This window comes from Labeo rohita, chromosome 1, assembly GCF_022985175.1.
Source record: "Labeo rohita strain BAU-BD-2019 chromosome 1, IGBB_LRoh.1.0, whole genome shotgun sequence".
Classification (NCBI taxonomy): domain Eukaryota; kingdom Metazoa; phylum Chordata; class Actinopteri; order Cypriniformes; family Cyprinidae; genus Labeo; species Labeo rohita.
This window is the reverse complement of record NC_066869.1, coordinates 18,769,185-18,794,478: the sequence shown is the minus strand read 5'-3', so window position 1 is coordinate 18,794,478 and position 25,294 is coordinate 18,769,185. Positions and strand designations below refer to the sequence as shown.

The 25,294-nt window shown below is 34.6% G+C and overlaps 1 protein-coding gene across 1 annotated transcript in view; it reads left to right on the top strand.

Annotated features, from left to right (window-relative positions):
- cfap58 (cilia and flagella associated protein 58) overlaps positions 1–25,294 on the top strand; it is a 112,204-nt gene that overhangs the window by 83,561 nt on the left and 3,349 nt on the right. Inside the window, 1 exon segment of the mRNA XM_051109986.1 lies at positions 3,172–3,305. Coding sequence (XP_050965943.1) covers positions 3,172–3,305 — 134 coding nt within the window.

Sequence of the window (25,294 nt, the reverse complement as noted above, 5' to 3'; positions counted from 1 at the left end):
ATTTCCGAGCTGATCTATTAGAATATCTGCAGCGCTGAGTATAAAACTCTCTGGCGCCCTTGAACTTAAAAATAATGGCCCGAAGGTAGGCATAGGGGGGTTTGGCTTTGTGATCATTTATTGCCAAGCTTAAAATGAGTTACGCACCGCGGGCATCACTGGCAAAGCTTTAAATAAACAAAGCTCAGCGTAATTAACATTAGAACAGAAGCCTTACTAATGAGCCAAACAGAAATATCATCCCATTCTTTGTTTTGATTGAAGCATGTCCTCGCGCTCCAGCCCCCTTTAGGAAATTAACATTAATTAACACCGGTCTTTTGACTCTCTGTGCTTGTTTGGAAGATGTTTCCAGAGTTTTGTCTTTGTAAAATACCCAGTAGTCTGAATATTATTATACGCTGTATGAATAGCTCACAACAGATGAAGTACTTTGTTAATTTAAAAATGTTATGTGCCAAAAGTGCAGTTTTTGCTTGAAAGTTGATTAAACAATGCAAATTTTGGCCCAATTCACCACCTGAATTTGACTTTCTAACATATTTCAGTTGTTGCAGATTGCCCAGAATAAAAATAAATAAATAAAAATAAAAAATAAAGATGAAATGATCATGATAATAACTTGGCATACTTGGTATTGGTTTATTTTTAAAGTTACTATTATTATTTTTATTATTAAGTTATTATTATAAAATAAAGATAAAATGAGCATGATAAAGGCTAGTGGCAGACTTGTAATTTATTTATTTTTAAAGTTATTATTATTATTATTATTATTATTATTAATATAATATAATATTATTTGTACTAATAATAATATTATAGCTATTTTTTGTTATTCTTTTAAAAATGTTTTTATTCAATTTTGTGAATGGAAGAACAATAAAAAAAAAAAAACTTTCAATAAACAGAAACATATTGAATGTCTGTGCAAAATCTAATGTTCAATAAATATTAATTTAATTATTTTTTGTATTATTATTATCTATATCTATATCTATGTCTATATCTATATCTATATCTATATCTATATCTATATCTATATCTATATCTATATATACTGATCACAAATCCCAGTGTAATTAAATAATAATAATAATAATAAAATGCTATAACATTAATTTAAAAGAAAATAATTATATACAGCTAAAATCATTTAAAGCGAAAAACAATGAATAGAAAAATTTTAATGCCTGTCGTATGCCATATCCTTTTCCAACAATAAATAATAAAATATTCAATAAAATAAAAATTCATTTTATGCTAATTTTATTTTATGCAAATGAAATTAATTAAAGCATTAAAAAATTATATATATGTATATAGTTTTTTTATTTTTTTATTCAATTTTGTGAATGAAAGAACATAAAAAATAATAATAATAAAGAACAGGAACATTTTGAATGAATGAAATGAGTCTGAATGGGTGAAAAAACTCTTTCCTAAACTAAACAAAATCCTAATGTTCAATAAATAAAAAAAAAATAAAAAAATTGCTATAAAATTCATTCAAAATAAAAAAAATATATAAATATATATATATAAACATTTAAAGTGAAAAACATTAAATAGTAACATTTTAAATGCCTGTTGTATGCAATATTCTTTCCAAACTGTCCAACAATTAATAAAATGTTTTATTCAAAATTTTTATTCAAATAATTTTTATTCAAATAAAATTAATTAAAAAGTACACTCTTAAAAAGGCTGTTGAAAACAACACAACCTGTTTTGTTTCTTAACACACCTCTGTCTAATTTTGTCAAACACATTTTTACTCACACAATGCGTTATTCCTGCTAATTTCTACACACTAATGTTATAGTTACACTTATGTACACAAAATGACACAAAACGTGTAAAAATAGTTAAAAATGAACTCATCCTTCTTGAGAGTGTTTCAAAAATAATTGCTATTGTTAATAACTAAACAATGAATCTGCCAAATAATACTGATTTGGAATTCATTTATTGAAGTTTTAAAAATATTTTCTTTTCTAATTTCTTTTTTCTATTTTCAAATTATTAAAGCAAAAAACTTTCAATGAGCAGAAACATTTTGACTGCCTGTCGTGTGCAACACCCTTTGCAAATCGTCCGATCCAAAACCAGCTCTGCAGCACAGCACGTCCGAGATTTCTTCATTTATTACTTCCTCTCTCCTTCTCTCCTCTATCACTTTCTGTCCATCTTCCTCCTTCTCTTTAGCGTCTCTCTTCTCTCTGTTCCTTTGATTACTGAGCTCTGGGCTGCTGGGTCACCTGCACTATGTGGGTGGTTTCGAGCACATTGGATGAATGACAATTAGAGCTTGACTGATATGTGCAAAGATTGACGGAGATCAATGCGATGCCACAGAGGAAATCACTGCGCTCCTTGCTCGGAGGGAGAGATGAGGTGACCGTGTTAAGCCGAACACATCCTCAGTGATAGATCACAACTGTACAACTAGGACACATTTATAGCAAAGAGGCGCCTACTGAAGGGTGAGCGCAGCTATAGGAAACATTTCAAAGTAATTGACAAATGGGCTCTTAGACGCTTTGCAATATTTAGATGGTTTGCAACATAACTGCAAGCAATGGATATAAAAGCAATAAGCTGCTTGAGGCTGTGAGTTACAGTGCTTTACTGTGATTATCAGGCATTATGTGAAGCACTTAATCGTGCAGAAATCACTATAAGAATGTATTGCTTTCATAAAATGATACTTTAATTAAAAACATTAATGTTCGGCATATAATAAAATTAAAAAGATTCCAATTACATTAATTTAAAACAGTCAGTGTTGTTAATCACTAAACAATTAGTCTGCTGTAGGCTGTTTCAGCTGTGAATTAAATTAAAAAATGTATATTTTCCATAAAGAAAATGAAGCCTATTTTTTTTTTTTTTCAATTAAGCACATTTACCTACTATTTTTAAATATCATTGTCACATACATGGAGAGAATGGCGGACAGCGTACAACTGGCTGAGGACGGGAATATGCTAATAATGAGACATGCCGTCAGTGATCGTGGGCGGAGCCTGGGCAGTATGACATCACACTGCTCAGAAAATCTTAACGGCTTGATAATTGAGACTGTTTAGGTTTTTGGGGATTAAAAAAAGGAGAGAATGGATTTCAGTCATTGTAGGGTGAAGTCCACCCTTTTCTTTTCTTTCACAGGTCCTAACAGCAGAGCTCAACATGCACGAGTCGCAGTCAGAAGACTACAAGTATGAGATCGAACGTCTGGCCAATGAACTCCAGGAAGTCAAGAAAAAATACCTCGCACAGAAACGGAAAGACCAGGAGAACAGGTGAGAAATGAAGGTGTTAACCCAAAAGTGACAATTCTGTCATCATCTACTCATCCTCATGTCCTTTTAAACCTGTATGATTTTCTTCTGTGGAACACAAAAAATGACTTTTGAAGACTGTTGGTGGCACAACTTACAACAAATTTGGACTGGAGCATTCAAGCTTAAAAAAAAGGATGCAAAAGCAAGGTAAAACTATTGTAAAAGTAGTCCAAATTGCACATAGTCTTCTTAAGTCAGAAAGTCTAAAGTTCTAAAGTTATCCACCCTATTCTTCTATGTGAAAGTAAGCCTATATGGGTGAGACTTCCGGTTCATTAGCCGCTATAGGGAAATAATGAGAAGAATAACAACATGCAGTAAACGGTAAAACAGTTTACAATACAAACCAGTGTGTTCATAATTAAAATAATACATTCGAATAACATGGTAAGACACACTAATTTGCAATATCAAGCAGCAAAACAAGCTTTTCTGTACAGCTAAAAATAGCTGGACACGGATGAGACTGGTCACACCAACTCTTACAGGAAAAAATAAGGTGAATATACAGTAGACCACATTTATGAAGCTTGTGGTGCTTTTGCATCCTTTTAAAAAGCTTGAAAGCATCAGTTGCCATTAATGAGGGAGAGTAAATGATGACAGAATTTTCATATTCGGCCAACTAAGTGCTTAAAAAACAACCGTGTGCCAGTATATGAGTGTGTGTGTGCATGAGGATTCAGGGGGAAGGTAGTTAAAGGAGAAGTTTACTTCCAGAACAAAAATTGACAGATAATTTACTCACCCCTTGTCATACTTCAGTCGTATAGAAATTATGTTTTTTGAGGAAAAAATTTCAGGATTTCTCTCCAAATAGTGGACTTCAATGGTGCCCACGAGTTTGAATTTGCAAAATGCAGTTTAAATGCAGCTTCGAAAGTCTCTAAATGATCCCAGTTGATGAAGAATGGTCTTATCTAAAAAACAATTGGTTGTTTCTAAAAAAAATTGACATTTTATATACTTTTTAACCTCAAATGCCCATCTAGCTCTGTGTATACTCTGTGTATTCCGGTTCAAGACAGTTTAAGACAGGGTAGGTCGAAAAACTCCCATCTCATTTTTTTCTCCAACTTCAAAATCATCCTACTGTACATCGTACTATTACCTTTTTTTGTAAAGGGCGTTTGATCTTCTTTGTACGGTCACTTTGTAAACACTGGGTCGGTACTTCTGCAGCAATGTAGGATGATTTTGAAGTTGGAGGACAAAAACAATTTTTTTTTAGAAAATAGCCTAGATAAGACCCTTCTTCCTTGGCTGGGATCATTTAGAGCCCTTTGAAGCTGCATTTAAACTGCATTTTGGAAGTTTAAACTCACAGGCACCATAGTAGTCCACTATATGGAGAGAAATCCTGAAATGTTTTCCTCAAAAAACATAATTTCTTTACAGCTGAAGAAAGAAAGACATGAACATCTTGGATGGCAAGGTGGTGAGTAAATTATCTGTAAATTTCTGTTCTGGAAGTGAAGCTGCATTCCAGATCAGCATAAAATGTAACATTATACCCACAGAACAAGTCAGACAAGCAGAAAGCACTTATAGTGTTTGTATGTGTGTGGCGTCTGTGTATCTGTATATTTCATGGTCCTGACAGCAAATGACCTTCAATATTGCCAACAAGCAGACAAGAACGGCACCCTCTGACATGGCCGAAAATGATACCTCAGATAACGGTGAGAAAGGAAAAAGGCATTTGGGCTTGGAGAGAAATCAATGAGCCAGTGAATTGGAAAGATTTCTCTCATTTTGTCTCTGTGTTCTTGGGGAACAAATCGTGACACTGAAAATTACAGAGTGATGCAAAATCGCTCTTGGTTACTCGCTGATTAGTAGGACTCTGCCAAGATCCACTGCTATTGGCCTTCGATCTAATGAAATTATGACTAATCATGGAAGCATGTATGTTGTTTATCCTGGGGAGTCTTATTTTCTAATGCACTTGCTTGGAACCGAATGTTTTTTTTGGTTGATGATTGATTTATTGCTAAATATATGTCACTTGTTTAGTCAGAACACACACACTGGGCCTTATTTCTGAAACATGAACAAAGCAAATTTGTGTGCAAATCCATTTTTATGTAAATGTCCTGTTGAGTTGAATTGAGTTGAATTTATGTAAGAATGTTTTTATGAGGATTTAAACACAAATTAGTTCTGCAGGTGTTCTTGAATAAGACCCATACGATGCACTTTTCTGCCTCAGATATTATAAAAAGAAATAAACCTAAATCACTAAACCAGGTATGACAAATAGGCTTTTTTTATGGTTTGGGTGTTGGAGGCTTGGACATTTATTTTTGATTCCTGGTTACAGAACAATAAAAGAGGACATGGCTTTCTTCAGGTAGAGGTTGGCACATATGGGAACAGACACAGATTGCATGCATCTGATTGGCTGGTCTTTGCCACCAGGTTTAGAAGCAACAAGCAACAACTGCTCTACTTCCTGTCACATCACGGAATGTCCCACTGTTTTAACTGGACAGGTTTCAGGCTTCGTGGTTGACCAGTAGGAGTCTAAGAAAAATGCCTGATGGCTTTTGTATTTTGTCTTATTAAGAGTGAAATTAATAGCATCCATCATCTCTGCTGATTTACAATTTCATAACTCTATTCCAGAGAATGACCTGATTTCTAATTGAGATGTATAGGTGAGTTAATGATTTACTTTTCTCGGATAAAAAATCTATCAGTCCTCACAGTAGATTTATTCAATGGGTTTGATCTGTCTATTAATCAAAGTAATGAAGTAGAAATACGTATACTACCAATGAAAAAAGTCAGTGAGATTTATTCATATTTTAGAAAGAAGTTGCTTATGCTCAGCCTGGCTGTGTTTTATTTTACAACCCCTAGTAAAAACAGTAAAACATACACTGATTTTAGTGTATTTTTAAATGTAATTAATTCCTGTGATGCAAAGCTGATTTTTCAACATCCAATACTTTGGTCTTCTGTATCACATCATTCTTCAGAAAATCATTTTAATATACTGATTTGATTCCCCAAAAGCAATTCTTAAGATTATTAATGTTGAAAGCAGTTGGTGCCTAATATTTTTAGTGAAAACATTTATTTGAAATAGAAAATCTTTTGTAATAGTATAATTTAGGGCTGGCAAATGATTAATCACAATTAATCGCATACAAAGTAAAAGTTTGAGTTTGCCTAATATATGTGTGTAATGTGTGTAATTATTATGTATATATAAATACACACAAATTAATGTATGTATTTAAGACAAATATGTTATTTATGTACAAAATATTTTTATTTATATATCATATACATTTTAGAAATGTAAAAATATAATAAATACATATACTTGTAAATATTTCTTAAATATGTATGTGAATGTGCTTATAAATATTTATAAATATTTATATATACATAATAATTACACACAGTACACACACATATATTAGGCAAACTCAAACTTTTTTTTGTATGCGATTAATCACGATTAATCGTTTGCCAGCCCTAGTGTAATTATTTTACTGTGAGTTTTGATCAATTTAATGTGTTGCTAAATATTTTTTTACCACTGCCACCAAACAAAGAAAAAAAGAAAAAGAGCCCAAAATTTTGAACAATAGTGTAAGTAGATATATTCTAAAAAGTACTTGAGTAGAAATGTTTCTGTTAACTTTTACTTTCCCCTCAATCACATTTTGTAAAGAAAATAATACATTTTAAAAAAATTAACCTTTTTGTTACTGTTAGCTGTTTTCAGCTGGTTTATCTGGTCAGTCAGCTGATCTCCCTGAACTATCATGTTGGCCTTCTAAGAGTTAAACTAGTTTTCTTTTTCAGCAGGGTTTGAAAACAGACGACACAATCAATGTGAGCTTTAAATGTAATTTTAGATATAAAACAAACCTGATACCTTTTTTGGCTTTATAAACATTATGAAATGCTGATGAAGTAGTGTGCAGTGAGATTAGGTTCATATTGCTGGAGTCTCTCGCTATTTTATTCTGGAGAACTGTTTGCATATTTATCAAATATAATGTTCATAAAGTAATAAAAATGCGATTATCCTGTCTATTTCTACAATGTCCTTGCAACCGTTTTCTCATAAAAATGTCTAACAATATTTACTAAGTAGACCGTGCTGCAGAAATACATTTTTGAACTTTTCTTTTTTCCTTTTGTATATATCTAGCTTTAAACTCGTTGTCTAGGCCAACCGCAGACATCACTTCCTCCTCTGTTTTGAATTCTCCTGGCTGCATGTTTAAACATTGCACTTAAGCCTTGCTGATGGGCAGCATATTGATTTCCTTTTTTCCCCCTCTGACATCTCGTGAGCTCAGACCAATGGCTTAATTCTACACAAATCCCACATCAGTGTTTTCACACCAAGTAAAACAAGTCATTCATATGTAATGGAGAAGGCCTTGTTTTCCTCACGCCAGCAGAGGGATGAAGGCGTTTAGCTGAAGGACAGGGATGTTTAAGGAGAGCGCTAAGTGATTCACAGGCCATTTGAGACCAAACAGCTACTGTACATTAAAACAGCTCTGTTATGAAACACTAACACCTTGATATCTAACTGAATCTTAGCTAAATTAAATTGTTGTTATGAAATGATTGATTTTAAGGTATAAGCGCTATAGTGCACAATGCTATCATTGTTATGGAGCGATTGTGGCTTGAATGTATTTATTTACTTTTTGTTAGTAGCTTTTAGCTTTTTCAAGGTTAACCTGATATAGTTTAAAGCAGTCACTCAATTTAATATCAGTTAGTATAGATATTCAGTCTATTCAACAATTGTATAACAAACAAGATTAATGTAAACTTTTGAAAATAATGAAGCTATAGCTGTTGCCTTTTCAATTTAATATTAACACAATTTGTGCTTGTTAGACAAGGTCAAGTTTGTGTCTATGGAGCCCTAGACATGACTTGTGGAGGAAAAATGAAAAATATTGTGGCCACACATTATGAATTTGTTCCCGTGGCTTATTCAGTCACTCCCTTGATTTTCCTTCATTTTAATTTAGCGAATGAATGAATGAAATGTGGCCTCAGATTAATAAGTCATAGGAACAATTATTAATATCTTTTTTTCCATATGTCATGTGCAGGGCGTCTGTATAGTACAATTCAATTTCGCTTTCCCCGGCAGTGCAACATCCAATATAAATGTGTTGCTCATGTGGCAGTTATAATTAGCTTTTCTGACCATTTACAAACAGTGTCAGTTGCTTTGAAATATTGGGAGAAAACATTGCTTATATTATATTGTTTATAGTAAATAATAATTGGTTTGGTAGCACTGAATGTTGCATGCTATAAGTTTTGCACTTGCGCATTTTCAGTATAATGGATGAGACGGAGATGGTCATATTTCCTGAAATAAGTCAAGAGATGAGAATAACACACGCACAGCAACAAGGGAGTGGAAATCTGCTTGTCTAGCATGTTTGAACCTTTTGGGTTAGCACATGTTGCAGCCGTTTACATTCGTAATGGGCAGAAAATCTTTCATGGCTTAAAGCAGCAATTATAGCAACATCAATGAATAGATTTAGATGGGTCAAAATGAATCGATGGATGGATTTCGATAGTAAAAGGTTGAATAAATAATGGAGGACTTGAGTGTGTCAGTGTAACTGACCAATGGATCGCCATTAAGCCTAATACAGTTGAGTTCGAAAGCATAAGACTGTTAGCACAAAATGTATAGTTCTAATTAAACACTTTTTTTTTTTCGAATTTAGAGTTTACCTGAAAAAAACAAACAAAAAAAAAACATGAATTTTGGAGCATTTGCTTTAAGGGCACCAGCACTCCAGCTGACATGGATAAATTTACTCACAGTAAATCACATGTGCCCAAATAGTGAATCCGTATTCGGAAAGGCATAGAAAATGAATAACGCATTCTATGGAGGCACTAAATGGACATGGTTAGCCACTTGTTAGTGATAGCCAGTTACTTTACAGTACATAAAATGGGGCTAAAGGCACCCTTAAAAAAAATGTGCTTTTCACTGCGCCCAAAGTATATGATTGCAGAAAATATATGTTTGTATTGAACATTTATGGAGCAACAGATTTTGTGAAAATAAATCATAAAAGTTGTTTATTTTGTTTAAAACTCGTATAAATGTGTGAGGTGACAACTACGGGCCTTTTACCCCACACATGGGGTAAAAGACTCACCAGCATGGGGTGAAAGGCACACAGTATTGATACAAATACTTTAACTGAAATAATGTGTTTTTTTGTTCAATAATGTCTAAGCTAATACTTGTTCAAAACAATCACTTAAGCAAAGTTTGTACTATTTTCTGCTTATTTTGATAAATAAAATAATTATTTTTTGTTCAACTGTCATTAAAATATGTTAATATAAAACATATTTTTAAAATACAGAAACAAAATCATTTTAAAATGTAAAGATTCTGAAAGCACTGAAGGAGATCCCATAGTAATTTAATATAGGTTTACAGTAGTAACAACAAATGATCTGATTAATAGCATGTTTTAAAATATGATGGTTTCATTCTAAACATGTTGATTATCTCTAATATGGACACCAAACACAATATATCATATTTACCATCTGAATCCAACAATGTCATGTCAACAAACAGAAAAGTCAGCCTTCTAATAATTATCATGTTAATTATTGAGCCTTTTAGCCCCAACAGCAGGGGCTTTTTACCCTAAATACCATACTTTTACATATTCTTTTGTTATTTAAAAACTGCTGTTGTAATTATTTTTAACAAAACTGAATATCGTTAAAGGGGTCCTATTATGCTCTTTAACAGAGTCTTGATTTTGTTTTGGGGGTGTACTAGAGCATGCTTTCATGCTTGGTGGTTCAAAAAACGCATTATTTTTAACATAATTTATATTATTACAATACATTTTTCCCTGCCTGGCACAAATGACTTGATTAGTTCTGGGTTCCGCCTTCCGAAAAATGAAATGTGCTGTGATTGGTTAGCTGTCCCACTGCATTGCAATTGGCGAACAGCTTAGACAGTGTTTCAGTACTGCCACGCCCCTTGTCAAAGAAGCAAGTTTTGTGTAAAACTGTTAACGCAAGCTAGATTAAAGTGATTCTTACATTTTTAAATATGGATATTTTTCTCACAAAAACGCATCGATTGCGAAGTCATATACACCTAGGATGCATGGAGGGTGAGTAAATAATATGCTACAGTAGTGTTGGGTCCTATCATCAGCCTGCGAGATTGCCAATACATGATATTATCGTGTTAATGTATTTAATTATTTACATACTTAGTTTCATTACCCGAAACCAGCTCCAGCATAATTTTCGTGGGCGGGATTTAATTTAATGATATTCTAATGGACCACGTTGTGACATCATTTGCTGCTAACTCAGCAGTTCTTGAAAAGGGATTTTTTAAAAACGAAATATCTCCCTTTGGAGTAGACTTTGAGATTTGTAACTTTGTAGATCTTTTTTATGCCCAAAGATACACACCACACACTGACTAAAGTTCAAAAAGTGAAAAAGCATAATAGGATCCCTTTAAGAAGACTTTTGTCTCATGATGTATTGAATAATTTTAGCAATTCTCATTTGCTACTTAAATCTAGAGAATTTTTTAAAACATCAAATATTAGATCAAGTAAACACAGAATCAACTTTACGTTGCTGCCCTCGATCACGTCAAGGATTAGACAAATTTGCACATGCATCTTGAAAGCGGATGTTTTGGAAAGTGCTACCGCCACGTTTTTGTGCCATCTAGTGGTTTAGAGGAAAATAATATCAAAGGCGCTTTTTATCCCAGGGCGCCTTTAGCCCCATTTTACCCTGCCACATTAGGAATGTAATGTGTGGTAAGTACTGCTGCTCCGTAGTATACACAGAGTACCTGTGATCGTGAATCTCGAAAGTGAAAGTAAAAAGCGAGCATGCATTCAAAAGCGATTTCAGTACTCCACATATTAATAACAGCTTTCTGATGCCCGCAATTTATATACAGTAAAATTACCCAACAATATAATTGCCTCCCATCTTGTATTTATTCCCTTTAGGGGCTCACACATCATTTAATTTCTGAACATCTGTGACCTAGAAATAGAGCAGAATTTTGAAGATTGATTAATTGATTGATTGATTTAGATGTTTGACATTATTAAATTTTTTGTTTTGAATTTTCAGATTCATGTAAAAAGAGAACATGTAAATAATATTTTGAATCCCAAACTCTAGATTTTTGAACCCAACTGTCTGTAGCAGGTAGTGTATGTGTAAATGTGATGGGGTAAAGTTTGCTGCTATAATGGCATCCGTCGTGTTGCACTGGAACAATCTACTTTGGATTATGCATTTACACATTAATATGTTTAGCTTTTGAGAAGCTTGCTGAGTGTAAAAGGTTTAAACTCCAGTGCATATGTTGTGAATGGCATTTCAAAGAATCGACAATGGCATTATAAAGTAAATGAACACTCAGGCTCCCTTTGTTCCTAATAGCAGTCTCTTGCTGATCAAAAGCCTGGAGCTGTGTAATTTTGCTCCTAATGTTAATGATTGCATGGTTGCTTTCAAGACCAAATGAAATTCCCCTAATTAATTTTAGATTAAAAATAGTTGCCCCAGCCTTTTCCCCCTCTATCAAATAATCTGTCAGCATAGAGCAGAAGCTAAAGCCAGTGTGTTTTTGTTTTGATAGGTTCAAGTGTGTTTACTGTTCTGTATTCTTTCCTGTCCTGTTGGGTTTTATACTCCATCTTTCACTTAAAGACTTTTATGCTTCATGCTATTGTTTTCCATTAAATTTCTTTTGTCTCCCTCTTTTTTTCATTTTCTCTCCTTCGCTTTTCAGATGTGCTCACAGACCATTTAAAACTTAATCTCGACCAACCCTTTCTGTTCTCTCTGCTTGCGTGGTTCAGCTCCACTGAGGTGTGGTAACTGGCTCCATCTGCTTCGAAACTCCGGAAGCCATTTTGGCTCGCTCAGGACATTTGGATTAACTGATTGAACCACACAATGGTAGTCATTTTCTTTCATACACCTTGGCTTCATGCAAAAATTATGATCAATTTGTAAACATAAAAGGCTTAGCAAGCTTGTGCCTTGTTCAAAAAAGTAAGCTAGACACCCACAGACATGAATTACATACACACAGTCAGTATCTTACCATTCATGTAGATTTTGAAAAATGGTTTAAGAGCTAATCTGTAATAATAAATAAATAAATAAATAAAATTGCTGCAATACATCAACTCAGGGTGCATAAATCCATTAAATAAATCAATAAATAAATGTGTAGTCTCAAAACAGCTAAATTATGGAAGCCCGTTGTCACCACTGAATAAAAAATAAAAAAGGTCATTGCGACTTTTCATCTTACAAATCTGACTTTTTTTCTTGCAATTGTGAGTTTACCAGAAGAAAGTCAGAATTGCGTGCTACAAACTTGGAATTCTGATTTTTTTTTCTCAGAACTGTGTGATATAAACTCGCAATTGTGAGTTTTATAGTTGGAATTGCGAGACAAACTTGCAGTTCTGAGTAATAAAGTCAGAATTGTTGGACATAATCTCACAATTCTTTTATTTCTCAGAATTGCGAGTTTATATCTCACAGTTCTGCTTCATTTAGTTATTTATTTATGTATTTAATGGACTAATGCACCCTGGGTTGGTAGATTGCAGCGATTTTATCTTCTTTTTTTTCCCCGAGCTTATTTCTCACAAATCTGACTTTATAATATGCAATTGTGAGTTATTAAGTCAGAATTGTGAAATATAAACTACTCACAGATTTGTACTTTATAACTCACAATTGCGAGTTTATATCATGCAATTCTTTTTTCTCAGAATTGCGTAATACAAATTTGGAATTCAGACTTTTTGCTCAGAATTATGTGATATAAACTCACAATTGCAGGTTAAAGTCAGAATTTCGAGATATAAACTCGCAATTGTGAATTATAAAGTCAGAATTGTGAGACAAACTCACAATTCAGACTTTTTTTTTTATCTTGCAACTGTGACTTTTTTCTCAGAATTGCAAGTTTATAAACTCGCAATTCTGCTTTATTTTCTTATTTATTTATTGGATTTATGCACACTGGGTTGCTAGATTTTAGCGATTTAATCTATTTTCTCTCTGTCTCTCACAATTCTGACTTAATAATATGCAGTTGTGAGTTGTTAAGTCAGAATTGTGAGATATAAACTTGCAATTCTGGGAATATAACAGCCTTTCACCCTCAGAATTGGACTTTATAATTCGCAATTGCAAGCTTATATCTCACAATTTTGAGAAGAAAAAGTCAGAATTGTGAGTTTGTATCATGCAAATCTGAGAAAAAAGTCAGAATTGTGAGATAAAATAACCCTTTTTTAAATTCAGTGGCGGAAACAGGCACCTATAGAAAAATAAACAATAATAAAAGCAGTGCAAGAAAATCAGTGCAGACCATTTTGTTTTGTTTTTTTTAAGAACTAATCTTACCAAGTAGAAGTTCATGAAAGAGTAACCTGTTTTTCTTTTTGGATTCAAATTACTTAGTACCACTATTTCAGAGTACACTTTCATGCATTTCAACCACATATTTCCTTCTTTGCATTGCTGGAGAGCTCATAAACTTGGACATTTGAGTGCAAATTAAATATTGCAATATCAAGAAGTAATCTTCAGAAGGGAAGTGGGTGGCTAAGCCTTCATTTCTTAGTAGTTTCAGTATTGAACCGTGGTACCACACACAGGATTCAAAGTCAACCGAATTTTATTTTTGTACTACGTTTATAGAACCGTAAAGAACACGTTGAGAGCAAAGCAAATAAACACTGTTTGCTTCCTTCTTGTCTCCTAGGGAAAACACGTAATAAGCTCCAAGCATTTTTTTTCAATCTATTGATTGAATAAGGCCTAACAGGCCGCACATCGAAATAGACCGTGCTCCCCCCACCCCCCTTTCATAAAAGCGAAGGCCGTTTAAACGAAATGTCAGAACAGCAAAAACAAGAAATCAATAGCAATTAGGAATATTTTAATACCATTGCTCGATGTCCTAAATGTTATATGAAGTATTTTGGTTTTTATTTTGGGGTTTTGGGACAGTGAGGTAAAATTACTCACAGATTTCTTTTAAATTAGAGCGTAGCAGTTTGTTGTATGTGGTGAAACTGACTTGAAGAAATAAACTTGCAGTGTCAATTAACGGCTCTATGTCCCCAGACAGCGTTTTTCACAAGCCATCAATAGCTAACCACTGCAAAACAAACAAATCACTTTAAACATCTTAAACTTTCTGACTGGGCCTTTAATGCTGCCTGTCATCAAATCATTCATTTTCATACTTTTTTTTCTTGCTTGCTGAACGGAACCAAGAAAAATGTAATCACAGCTGGCTGGGCTTGTAAATTCTCTGTTTCGGATGACGTGCAATGAATGATGGTGTCTTGATGCCTTCATTTGAAATGGGAGAATAGACAGGAGGCAACCACGACGCTGACAAGTTCACAATAAATTGCATGCAAATGAGGACATGGGGATTATTGCATTCTGGGTAGCGAGTAAGTCGGGCGGCGTCGGTAGCCATGTTTATGAGGTGTGATGCAAACAAGAAGCAGTAATGAGAGTTGATCAAGCGTGACAAGGTGCAGCAACACTCAGCGTGCATCATATAAGCAAATACGCAAATACAGCCCTTCAGGAATAACTTCTTGGCTCATAGATGAGTGAGCGCTTACAGACTGGAAATATCTTGTGGAGGTTTGGTTGAGAGCAAAGTCAGAGGTTTTGAATTTTAACTTACAGCTGCCACAGTTTTGTCAGTTTCCAATATGCAAGTTGTTGTTTGTTTACTCTTTGTTCAGGAGCCCTTTTTTCACACTGATCTCACACGAGTATACTATATAGAATTCTTTAGATTCCCCTTTAGAATCTAATCAGATGTTATATATATAATGTTATATATAATATATATAATAATGTTATATATATATAAAAGCTTGCTTCATATTTAGAATAGAGTGATAGTCTGCTTGACATGTCATGTGCACTGCTGATGTGTAAATTAACTTAATATTTTAAAGTGTTGATTGCATGAATATATTTATCTTCCTTGTTTAGCAGTCATTCATGCATAAATGTGATGCGTTAGAGTAATGCTTGACATGATTATAGTGAAATAAAACACTAATTCAGGGATTCTTAATCAACTCAGGCCCTCGAGATTCATTTTCCTGCAGAGTTTAGCTCCCTGATCTTCTGTGGGCTAGAGACATCCGTATTTTGTTTGCTACCAATTACAAAACACACACACACACACACATACATTGATATATGTGGTTTATGGGGACATAGGAAGTGGCTTAATACACCATGTGCACATTGTAATATCTGTGTCATTTTACATATGTAACCCTGGACCACAAAAGTAAGTAGCAGTAGCCAACAATACATTGTATGGGTCAAAATTATTTTTCTTTTATGCCAAAAATCATTTGGATAAGTAAAGATCTTGTTCCATAAAGATATTTAGTACATTTTCTACCATAAACGAATTAAAACTTAATTTTTGATTATTAATATGCATTGCTAAGAACCTCATTTGGACAACTTTAAAGGTGATTTTCTCAATATTTTGAATATTTTGCACCCCCAGATTCCATATTTTCAAATAGTTGTATCTCAGCCAAATATTGTCCTGTCCTAACAAACCATATAGCAAAGGAAAGCCTATTTATTTAGATGATGTATAAATCTCATTTTTGAAAAAATGACCATTATGACTGTTTTTTTGGTCAAGGGTAACATACGTGTCCTCATAAACTATATAAACCTGTACGCACAAACACACACACAACATTGAATAAAACAAAATAGCATCACGGGACAAACAAATCCAATCTGAACAGCTGTGATACACAATGCAGACAGTCAGTCATTTAAATCTGATTCTATTCAGATTTGGATACACAAATAATCTGATTTGGACGGACAGTCTGAAAAAGGCAAATGAAGGTAACTTCTACGCCATTTGGACAAATTGATTTGTCATATTTAAATAAGCAATGAGCAGTATTAGTTACCTCCCAATACAAACATCCCATTGTATAGACCCACCCCTGACACTGATTAACAGGTTTCCATGTAAGACATCGGAAATTTAAATGCTGAAGGAATTGCGTTTCTATTTGAGTTTTAGCAGCTTACGTGCGCGACACAGACAGAGTGAAAAAGCAGATGTGGCAATTAATATTGCTAGTTAAGTATGACAGGCTCATAACTTGTGTGACATGGGAAATACAGTTGCAAATAGACTTTGATTTTCCATTTGAAATTTGACAGTCACTGTGCATTCACAAAATGTGAAAACACAAACAGTAATGCAAGATTTGCAATTGACCCTTCACAAACAGCTTGATTGACAGGTGATCTGACCAGTCATAATGCAGAATCCGCCATTCTGTCTGAAAAACAAATCAGAGTAGATTAATTTCGGTGGACTTAAACTTGAAAATTGGTGTCTTTCCATGGTTTAAATAAAATACATTTTGATGTTCATTCATGTTTTTCGTGCTTTAAAGTAAAGAAGAAAAGACGATCGGTTCACCTGTCACTTTAATCTAATAAGGCAATACAGTGATCTGTCACTACACATTAAAGAGTCAGAAAACGGATTTTTAGCATTTGATTTTTTTTTTTAAATGACCACATTTTAAAGCTGAGACCTTGTTTCATATCAGAAGTAACCTGCTCAGTAACCTGGGTTTTTGCAAAGGGCCAATTGTGTTTGGATTATATCACAATTTACACTTCCACATATTAAAAACCCAATTGAAAATACAGTTTGCAATTCCTTTTGAAAATTGTCCGTTACTCACCTACTGACAGGCAGATGCTTTCAAATACCTTGTGTGTGTGCGCTTGTTACAAAGCACACTCTACATGAGCTGTTGTGAAATCAATTTGCATATCAAAATGCTTTTATAATACGAAATTACACAGTTCTGTCTTTTGGACAGGACAAAAAATCTGATATATTTAAACAGATCTATAATGTCTATAATGTCATCAGAAATAAAGAGCAATAATCCTGAGAAAAAAAAGAAACAATTCTTGGTTTATGTTTACGTGATTTGAACTTTTTGATCTTTTTAGCTGTTTTATGTATTCGTATAGCACATTTTCACATTCCATGTTGTTTCAAAGCAAAAAATCATACCTTAATGTCTTCAAGGCCTTGGTGACTGTGGCAGCTGTGATAAGGGAGGGAATAAGAAATTAGACATTTAGGTATAGTGAACAGAAAAACTCCATCCTCCTGTGACATTAAGGTGAGTCATAATGTATCTAACCATATTGCTACTACTGTCTTAAGATTGAAAAGCAGCATCTTGCGCTTTAATTATGGGGGGAATCTTGGTATTTAGCCAAGTCTTGTGGTTAAGGAGTAGTCTACTTCAATCTGCTCTAATGATTTGCTGAGTCATGGATGTGGCTGTAGCCACTTTTAGGCCATTACAATAAACATCATGGTCGTATAGGAGAGACACAGAGGGAAAAGAGTGGAGCGAGATTAAGTGAAAGATGGCGAGATGGTTCTTGTCTGTCTAGAGCAACCTCCAGTAAAGTCTGTGTTTTTGTGCCAAAACATAATGCAAATGATCCTCTGTTGAGCACTGTGGAGAAATTACATTCCACAGAAGGCAGCTTTCAATGTCTAGCTGACATTGACATTGATTGCATTAGTATTCAGTTGATAGTGGATGGAAACGGGCCCAATGATGTTCAAAGAGGAATCATTTGTTTGGCTGTTTGCCTGGACTTTAGAGATTTGTTTGACGTCTCTGTGAACTTCATTTAAAGTGGGATCAGTTTCAGAAATTTCATCTGTAAAGGGAGATTTGCTTGCATTGACACAGAGACATGAAATTAGTGGAGATGGAAAAAAGTTTGAACGCAGTGAATCAAAGTTTAATTGCTTTCGCAAAACACATAAACAGTCTCAATACTACATTAAACGGCCACCAGCGTTGGATTATGTGAAGGGTTGTCACGATACCATAAACACGTTACGATACTGTACCAGCTAAAGTATCACGATACCAAGTAGTACCATGCGATATTGTATTAATTCATAATTCAAATCTACGAAGTGAAGCAATTTTTAGAAATACGAAGATATGAATAAAAACAGACCAAACACTTAACTACTTATTTGAAGAACTCAAGAACAGTCATGAAGCAACTAATTCAATGCGCTACGCACATACTTCATCTGTACAGTAATGAAATCATGCAAATTGAAACTGTCCTCAGGGTACTAAGTATGAACACCGCATAAAGAATTGAATTTGGATAAGCAAAACTACTTAACTACTTGCTTGAATCCAAACATTTCTACTGTATATATTGGTATTTAGGCAAATGAACTCTGTTTAGAACAGCTGCTTCTTTGGATGTTGCTTCATACTTCTTGGATTTCTCAAAGATGCTGTCGATGGTGGGTTGCAACTTGCTGGTGGTAGGTGTGGCTGTATGGCTTTGGGCACCAGTTAGGGCAGCATGATTCTGATTCTGAAAAAAGTAAACAATATGAAATTATTTACTTGGATTATGTTCATTTGTAAAAGGCATAAACATTTTTGTAAAATTTTACATATAAAAAATAAATTATATATTAAATAGCCCATTTCATATTTTATTTTAAATACAATAGAAAACAGAAATTTGTTTTACATTTCTGTTATAATACTAGTAGTGTGAATTTAATCAAATACAATCAGTGTAATATGATATTTGATCAAAAAAAGAAACTGATCGGTCCAGAAATTAAGCAAGTGACTACCTTCATGAATGGCTCATTTAATAATTGACTCACCCGAATTGTTCAAAGTATATTTAGGAACGAAATATGCTGACTTTAACATTAGAAATGAATTATAAGGGCTGACAAGAACAGACTGCAAATGCTGTCATGTTAATGAATATAACTGTATTCTTCGTCACAACGATTTAAAAGTTTCTCGTAATCATTCACTTGATCCAGAAGGTGGACAAAAGAGCAACAGACGAACTGAATATACATATTATATTAGTAATTATTTTAAAATGCAGTTTAAGCTGCTAATTTTTATAATCTTTTCAGTCCCTCTCTCTAGATAGCGCAAATAATGTCAACACCTCATTTTCAGATGTATAAAACGTACTGTAATGTTCAACAGGACATCTTTAAAAATGAAGGTAAATTATTTAAGGCAAATAAGTTTCCCTAACGTTTGTGTACTCTGCAAAAGATGTGGGATGCGTCCAAAGATGCTTAATGAGGTTTATGGTGTTTTCACCTTTAACTTGAATTCTCTGTTGCCATTCACGGCAGATTTTCCGTCATCATTAGGTTTTCCACTCTCATCAGGTGAAAATCTGAAGTAATTCCATATTTCGCTAAGTTAGTTACTCTTTTTTAAGAGACTGTCGCGGTCAACCGTTGTATGTGAATTCATTGTATTCACAGGAACAGACAATTGCAAATTAAAAACTAACTGAATCAGATGCGTGTTTGAACTGAAGCATCAGAAAACGCACAATACCATATATGGCATATAAGACGCAAATTCTGCAAAGTATTTTGCGCGCATAAAGGGCACGAAGAAAGACGACAGAACAAAAGAAAAAGACGCTATTTATTTGCAGGCACAAGTGTTCAAACATTTTAGCAACTGCACCACAGGCCACAAACAACATTACTTACGGTAGAACCGTAATGACGATACTACCGTTAAAAAAATACAGTGGCACCCTTAGTATCGCGATACTACCGTAGTACCGGTAAACCGTGCAACCCTTGTAGACCTCAAGTACTGAAAAAGCAAAACGCCTCTCCTGAATAGACGCACATTGTGATGTCTGCTGAATTGAAGCTCTCTACTACGTGGAGAGCCATGTAATTGCTCTCAGGTATGAGAGGTTTTGTTCTGACCTCATCCAGCTGAATGGGACACGTCCTTGACGTAGGAACGGTTGCTTCTTTAAGAAGAGTTTCGCTTGAGGATCATGGAGTTTTACACTGGCAGATCTGGATTGTCTTAGCAAAGGAACGAGCAAAATCAACACGCACACACAGGAGTGTGATTAAATATGCTGTGTAATTTTTTTTGCTGTAGCAGCACAGAACGGAATTGTAAAATAATGAGTGTCAGTACCTTGTAGTCTGATTGCTATTGTTGTGAAACTATTTTTAACTTGACAAGCTTTCTTAAAAATATGGTTGCAGCAAGATGTTAAATTTTTTTAAGAAGTGCATCTGATAAATTAAAGTTAATGACTTTTAAATTTATTTTTAGCATGATTGTTAAGTAGCACAAATGAATCCCAGTTCCAGTTGATTTATTTGTGGAGGACTAAAATTACCAGCTTGTTCATCCCTAGGTGCATTTGATTTTGTTTTTTTATGTAGCACGAAAATTTCGAAAGCTATGTTAGATCTTTTATGAATCCATTAATCATGGATTGCATCATTGAATGTAGGTGTGAAAAGACGTTATGCGCTAACACGTTAAGTGTTCTTATCTTTCCATCGTCCTTAAATATCGTCAGTGAGAGAGCATGAAGACTGGTTGAGCTTTATGGAGTAGGAAAAGTGTTTGGTGGAAGATATTGTATCATTCTGCTGATGAAAAGAAAAGCAAAAAAGTGTGAGAGGAATATTCACTGCCGTACTCCTAAAGATTTGAAACCTTCACATTCCAGCCACACACAAATCACCGTCTGTTATTGATTTATAATCTCTAGAGTGTCCGTTCTTCCCTTCCTCTCTCTCTTTACTTTATTCTCTGTTTCGCTCTTTCCGCCTGCCTACGTGGAACTATAGATCATAATTGAATTACTGTGGTAGAGTGGACGTATAATCAGCCAGATGGAGTGAGCCGACTGATTTGAAAGACAGGCAAATAATCATATCTTTGCCTTTATTATTCCTGCCGGCATGGGGACGTATTGAGTAAACTCTGCACGTAATGTAACTGCTTTCTGCATAATTCCATATAATACGGTTATGTCCTGATTCCTAATTCACTGATTTTTAAACTTCCCGTAGATTGTTATTACAGTGCTGCTAAACATGCTGATTGACTTATTTGCTCCAATAAATTAATCATGCGTTTAATAAACAATAGATGGATGTAATTTGATGGAGGGCCATCGTGTAATTAAAAGAGCAGGGACAGCAGGAACACTGCGCTATACTTTGTTTTTTTTTTCCATATAAACAACAAAAAAAAAAACAGGTGTTAAATTGGGCCAGAATGATTCAGAGCTGTGTTTTCAGGCACCTTTTATACAAAACAGACAAAAATATTGACTGTTTGTGTGTGAGTTCTTTTCATTTCTTGTATGCTGCTGTAGTGCAATTTACCACACTTGTTGTGCACTTCATCTTTTTTTTTTCTTAGGGATTCAAGTGTGTAGCACTGAAACACAATTGTAATTGTTAAGATTTTCAAAGACTACCATTCTGACCTAAATGAGATCAGGCAGACCAAACTGTAAGGCGTAGAGACTTCTGAGGGATGGTAGTACCCACCCTGTCTGGAGCGTTACCATAAACGGCCTGACAGGGGCACTACAGCGATCAAAAGTACGAAATCACTCATAACTCCTAAAATGCTTGTGGCAGACTCAGGTGTATTATATCATGGAAATCCTTGGACTAAGACGAACAAAACTCATGTGATAGTTTCGATTGCCACCTTGACAAAATTTTTGGCTATTCTAGAAAACTACTTTTGCAAACTAGTCCTTGGTTTTGGACACGACCAAAACAAAACCAGTGCAGAAAAATTCTCTAGAGAGTAAATATCAATAATTAGCAAAAAATATTGAGTTTTCGAGAGCAAATAAAGTAATGATATTAATAAAAACTCTATTCTTCTGCCAAATAATGTAGTTCTTTTGCCTCAAGAACACACTGTCAATCAAATCATTAGTTAATTATTCAAGATTATTTGAAAAACCTGGCCAAATATACCTAAAAGCCTATAAATCCAAAACTAAAACTCAAAGCTTCAAAAAACTAGGTAAACACATGTATCATAGTATCATGTTAAGCTTGCAGACTTTTATCTTTTATGGAGATTGTGCTTTAGGTGGCACTATAATAGTAATACAGGAAGAAAATAAATCATATTTCTATGGTAAACTACCTGATCTCATGACAAAAAACGTACCTGTGGGAACTTTTTCGCAAGATGTGAAATACGTACCAGTAAGTAGCACTATAGGCGGTAAAACAGCAAGCACTTGTAATCGTTTTCGTACACAGTTCTGATTTCAGCTCCATATGCTTTCTGGTGTTGACCCCCACCAGATTACTTCACCCCTAGTATTGGTAGGTTTAGGGTTAGGTGTCGGGGACGGGTTATGATTAGGCAATCATGTACTGATTTCAATTAAGGGGGTTATAATTTGGCAAGGGGTCGAAAATGGGCAAATGGGGTTATGTGTGTTTATTGATTACTTCAATGTTTTATTTTGTGTTTTAGCTTATCTTTGTATATATTATTACAAGAAATCATCAATCACTTATGCTTTTTTAACAGTAAGGATCGGGTTCTCACCAAAATCCTGACTTAAACTCTGTATATAAATGTTCTGGAAAGCACAGTGAGTAACATTTCAATGTCATTGGTGATAAAGCAAGGGTCAGAGGACAGGAAGAAAACCTGTGGTTCTTCCTCAGTATCCCTCTGTGCTCAAAAAATACTCAGCTTTTACCCAGCTGTGGGAGAAATCCACTCAAAAAGATGTTCAACAGTTCGTTTGTCTTGATTGTCAGTTTGATTGTTCATTAATGCTTTCAACACAAAGTCATTAACTCATGAATATGCACCATTACAGCTGAAAAAAAAAAAGTAAAATTATTATCTGAATACCTGAGGGTACACATTTGGTGTCAATTTAATTTAAACACGTTTTTAAAATATTTTTTTCCACTTTTTAAACTGCCACAATGAAACTGCATTTGAAATCTGAATGAAATACACTATACTACTGAAAATGTAAATGTTTGGGGTGAGTTCTTTATTTATTTAAATAAAATATTTTTGGTTTATCAGCAAGGATGCAATAAAAAATGTATTTATTATGTTCCAAAAGATTTCTGTTTCAAACAATCAATTCTATTAAGAATTCTGAAAAAATATCACTTTTTTCACAAAAATATTAAGCAGCATAACTGTTTTCAGCATTGATAATAACAATCAATCAATATTTCTTGAGCAGCAAATCAACATATTATAATGATTTCCAAAGGATCTTGTGACACTATAGGCTGGTGAAATGACTGTTGAACAATGTTCATCATCTTTCAAAAGCATTTAAAAAATCGTACCATCCCCAAACTGTTAAACGTCAGTGTAGTTTTAGTATGTTGCAATATGATTTAGGCCTAACCCTCAAGAAACTCCATCAATATTGGCAGATTCTGAAATGCTTAAAAGAGAATCCACTGCCTTCATCTCACAGCAACTGGCTAACACCCACCGTATAGCATTTCTCAACTTTTTAATGTTCTCCTCGCTTGTCAATCCCATAATCCTCTGCGTGAGTCAGCTCCAATAGAGAACGCATTGGAAATGCACTTTCGACTCTGCGCCAGTGGACAAGTCCGGTTAACCTGCTGCACAGCTGTGACGCTCTGATATCAGCTACTAGTTCAAGTACGCCACACTCATAACTAGACATATTGTTGAGTCTGTGTGCAGCTCTGACACAGAGGAGACCTGTGAGCTCAAGCATCTGTCAACAAGTCTGCTTGTGTTGTAAAAGATGGGGATCATCGATAAAAGCAGGTTTTCAGCAAGATAAAAACAGCTATTTTACTACAGACTGCTATTAGACACAATTTAAAGGGTCATGAAACATTCAACTACATTTTCTGAGATTTTCACACAGGTGTGTGTGTGGCACATCATAGATAATGTTAGCAATCATTGATTTTAATTCTAAGAGAAAACCGGTTAAAAGCTTTTTTGCACTATTATTATCTTCTGGGTTTGAATTAGAAATCATGTCAGTGTCACCGGGTGTATAGTCTTGGCCAAAAATATCGGCACCCTTGCAATTCTGTCAGAAAATACAACCCTTCTCTCAGAAAATGATTGCAGTTGCAAATGTTTTGGTACAATTCCACACAGAACCCAAAAAATGCACTGGACAAAATTATTGGCACCCTTAACTTAATATTTGGTAGCACCCCCTTTGGAAAAAATAACTGTAACCGTGAATGAGTTTCTTACACCTCTCTTCTGGCATTTTGGACCACTCTTCTTTTGCAAACTGCTCCAGGTCATTCAGATTTAAAGGATGCTTTCTCCCAACTGCTGTTTTGAGATCTCTCCACAGGTGTTCTATGGGATTCAGATCTGGACTCATTTCAGAACTCTCCAATGCTTTGTTTGTAACCATATCTGAGTGCTTTTTGAAGTGTGTTTTGGGTCTTTGTCCTGCTGGAAGACCCATGACCTCTGGTGGAGACGCAGCTTTCTGACACTGGCCACTACGTTGCGCCCCAAAATTCTTTGGTAATCATCAGATTTCATGATACCGTTCACACAGTCAAGACATCCAGTGCCAGAAGCAGCAAAGCAACCCCAAAACATCTTTAAACCTCCACCATGTTTAACTGTAGGGACTGTGTTCTTTTCTTTAAAGGCCTCATTTTTTTTTTCTGTAAACAGTGCCATGATGTCCTTTAACAAAAAGCTCTGCTTTTGTCTCATCTGTCCACAGTACGTTCTCCCTGAAGGATTGTGGTTTTGTCACATAAGTTTTGGCAAACTTCAGTCTTGCTTTTTTATGCATTTGTGTCAGCAGTGGTGTCCTCCTGGGTCTCCTACCATAGCGTCCCTTTTCGAGGGATAGTGCGAGCTTACACTGTTGTACCCTGTGTCTGCAGATCAGCTTGAATTTGATGA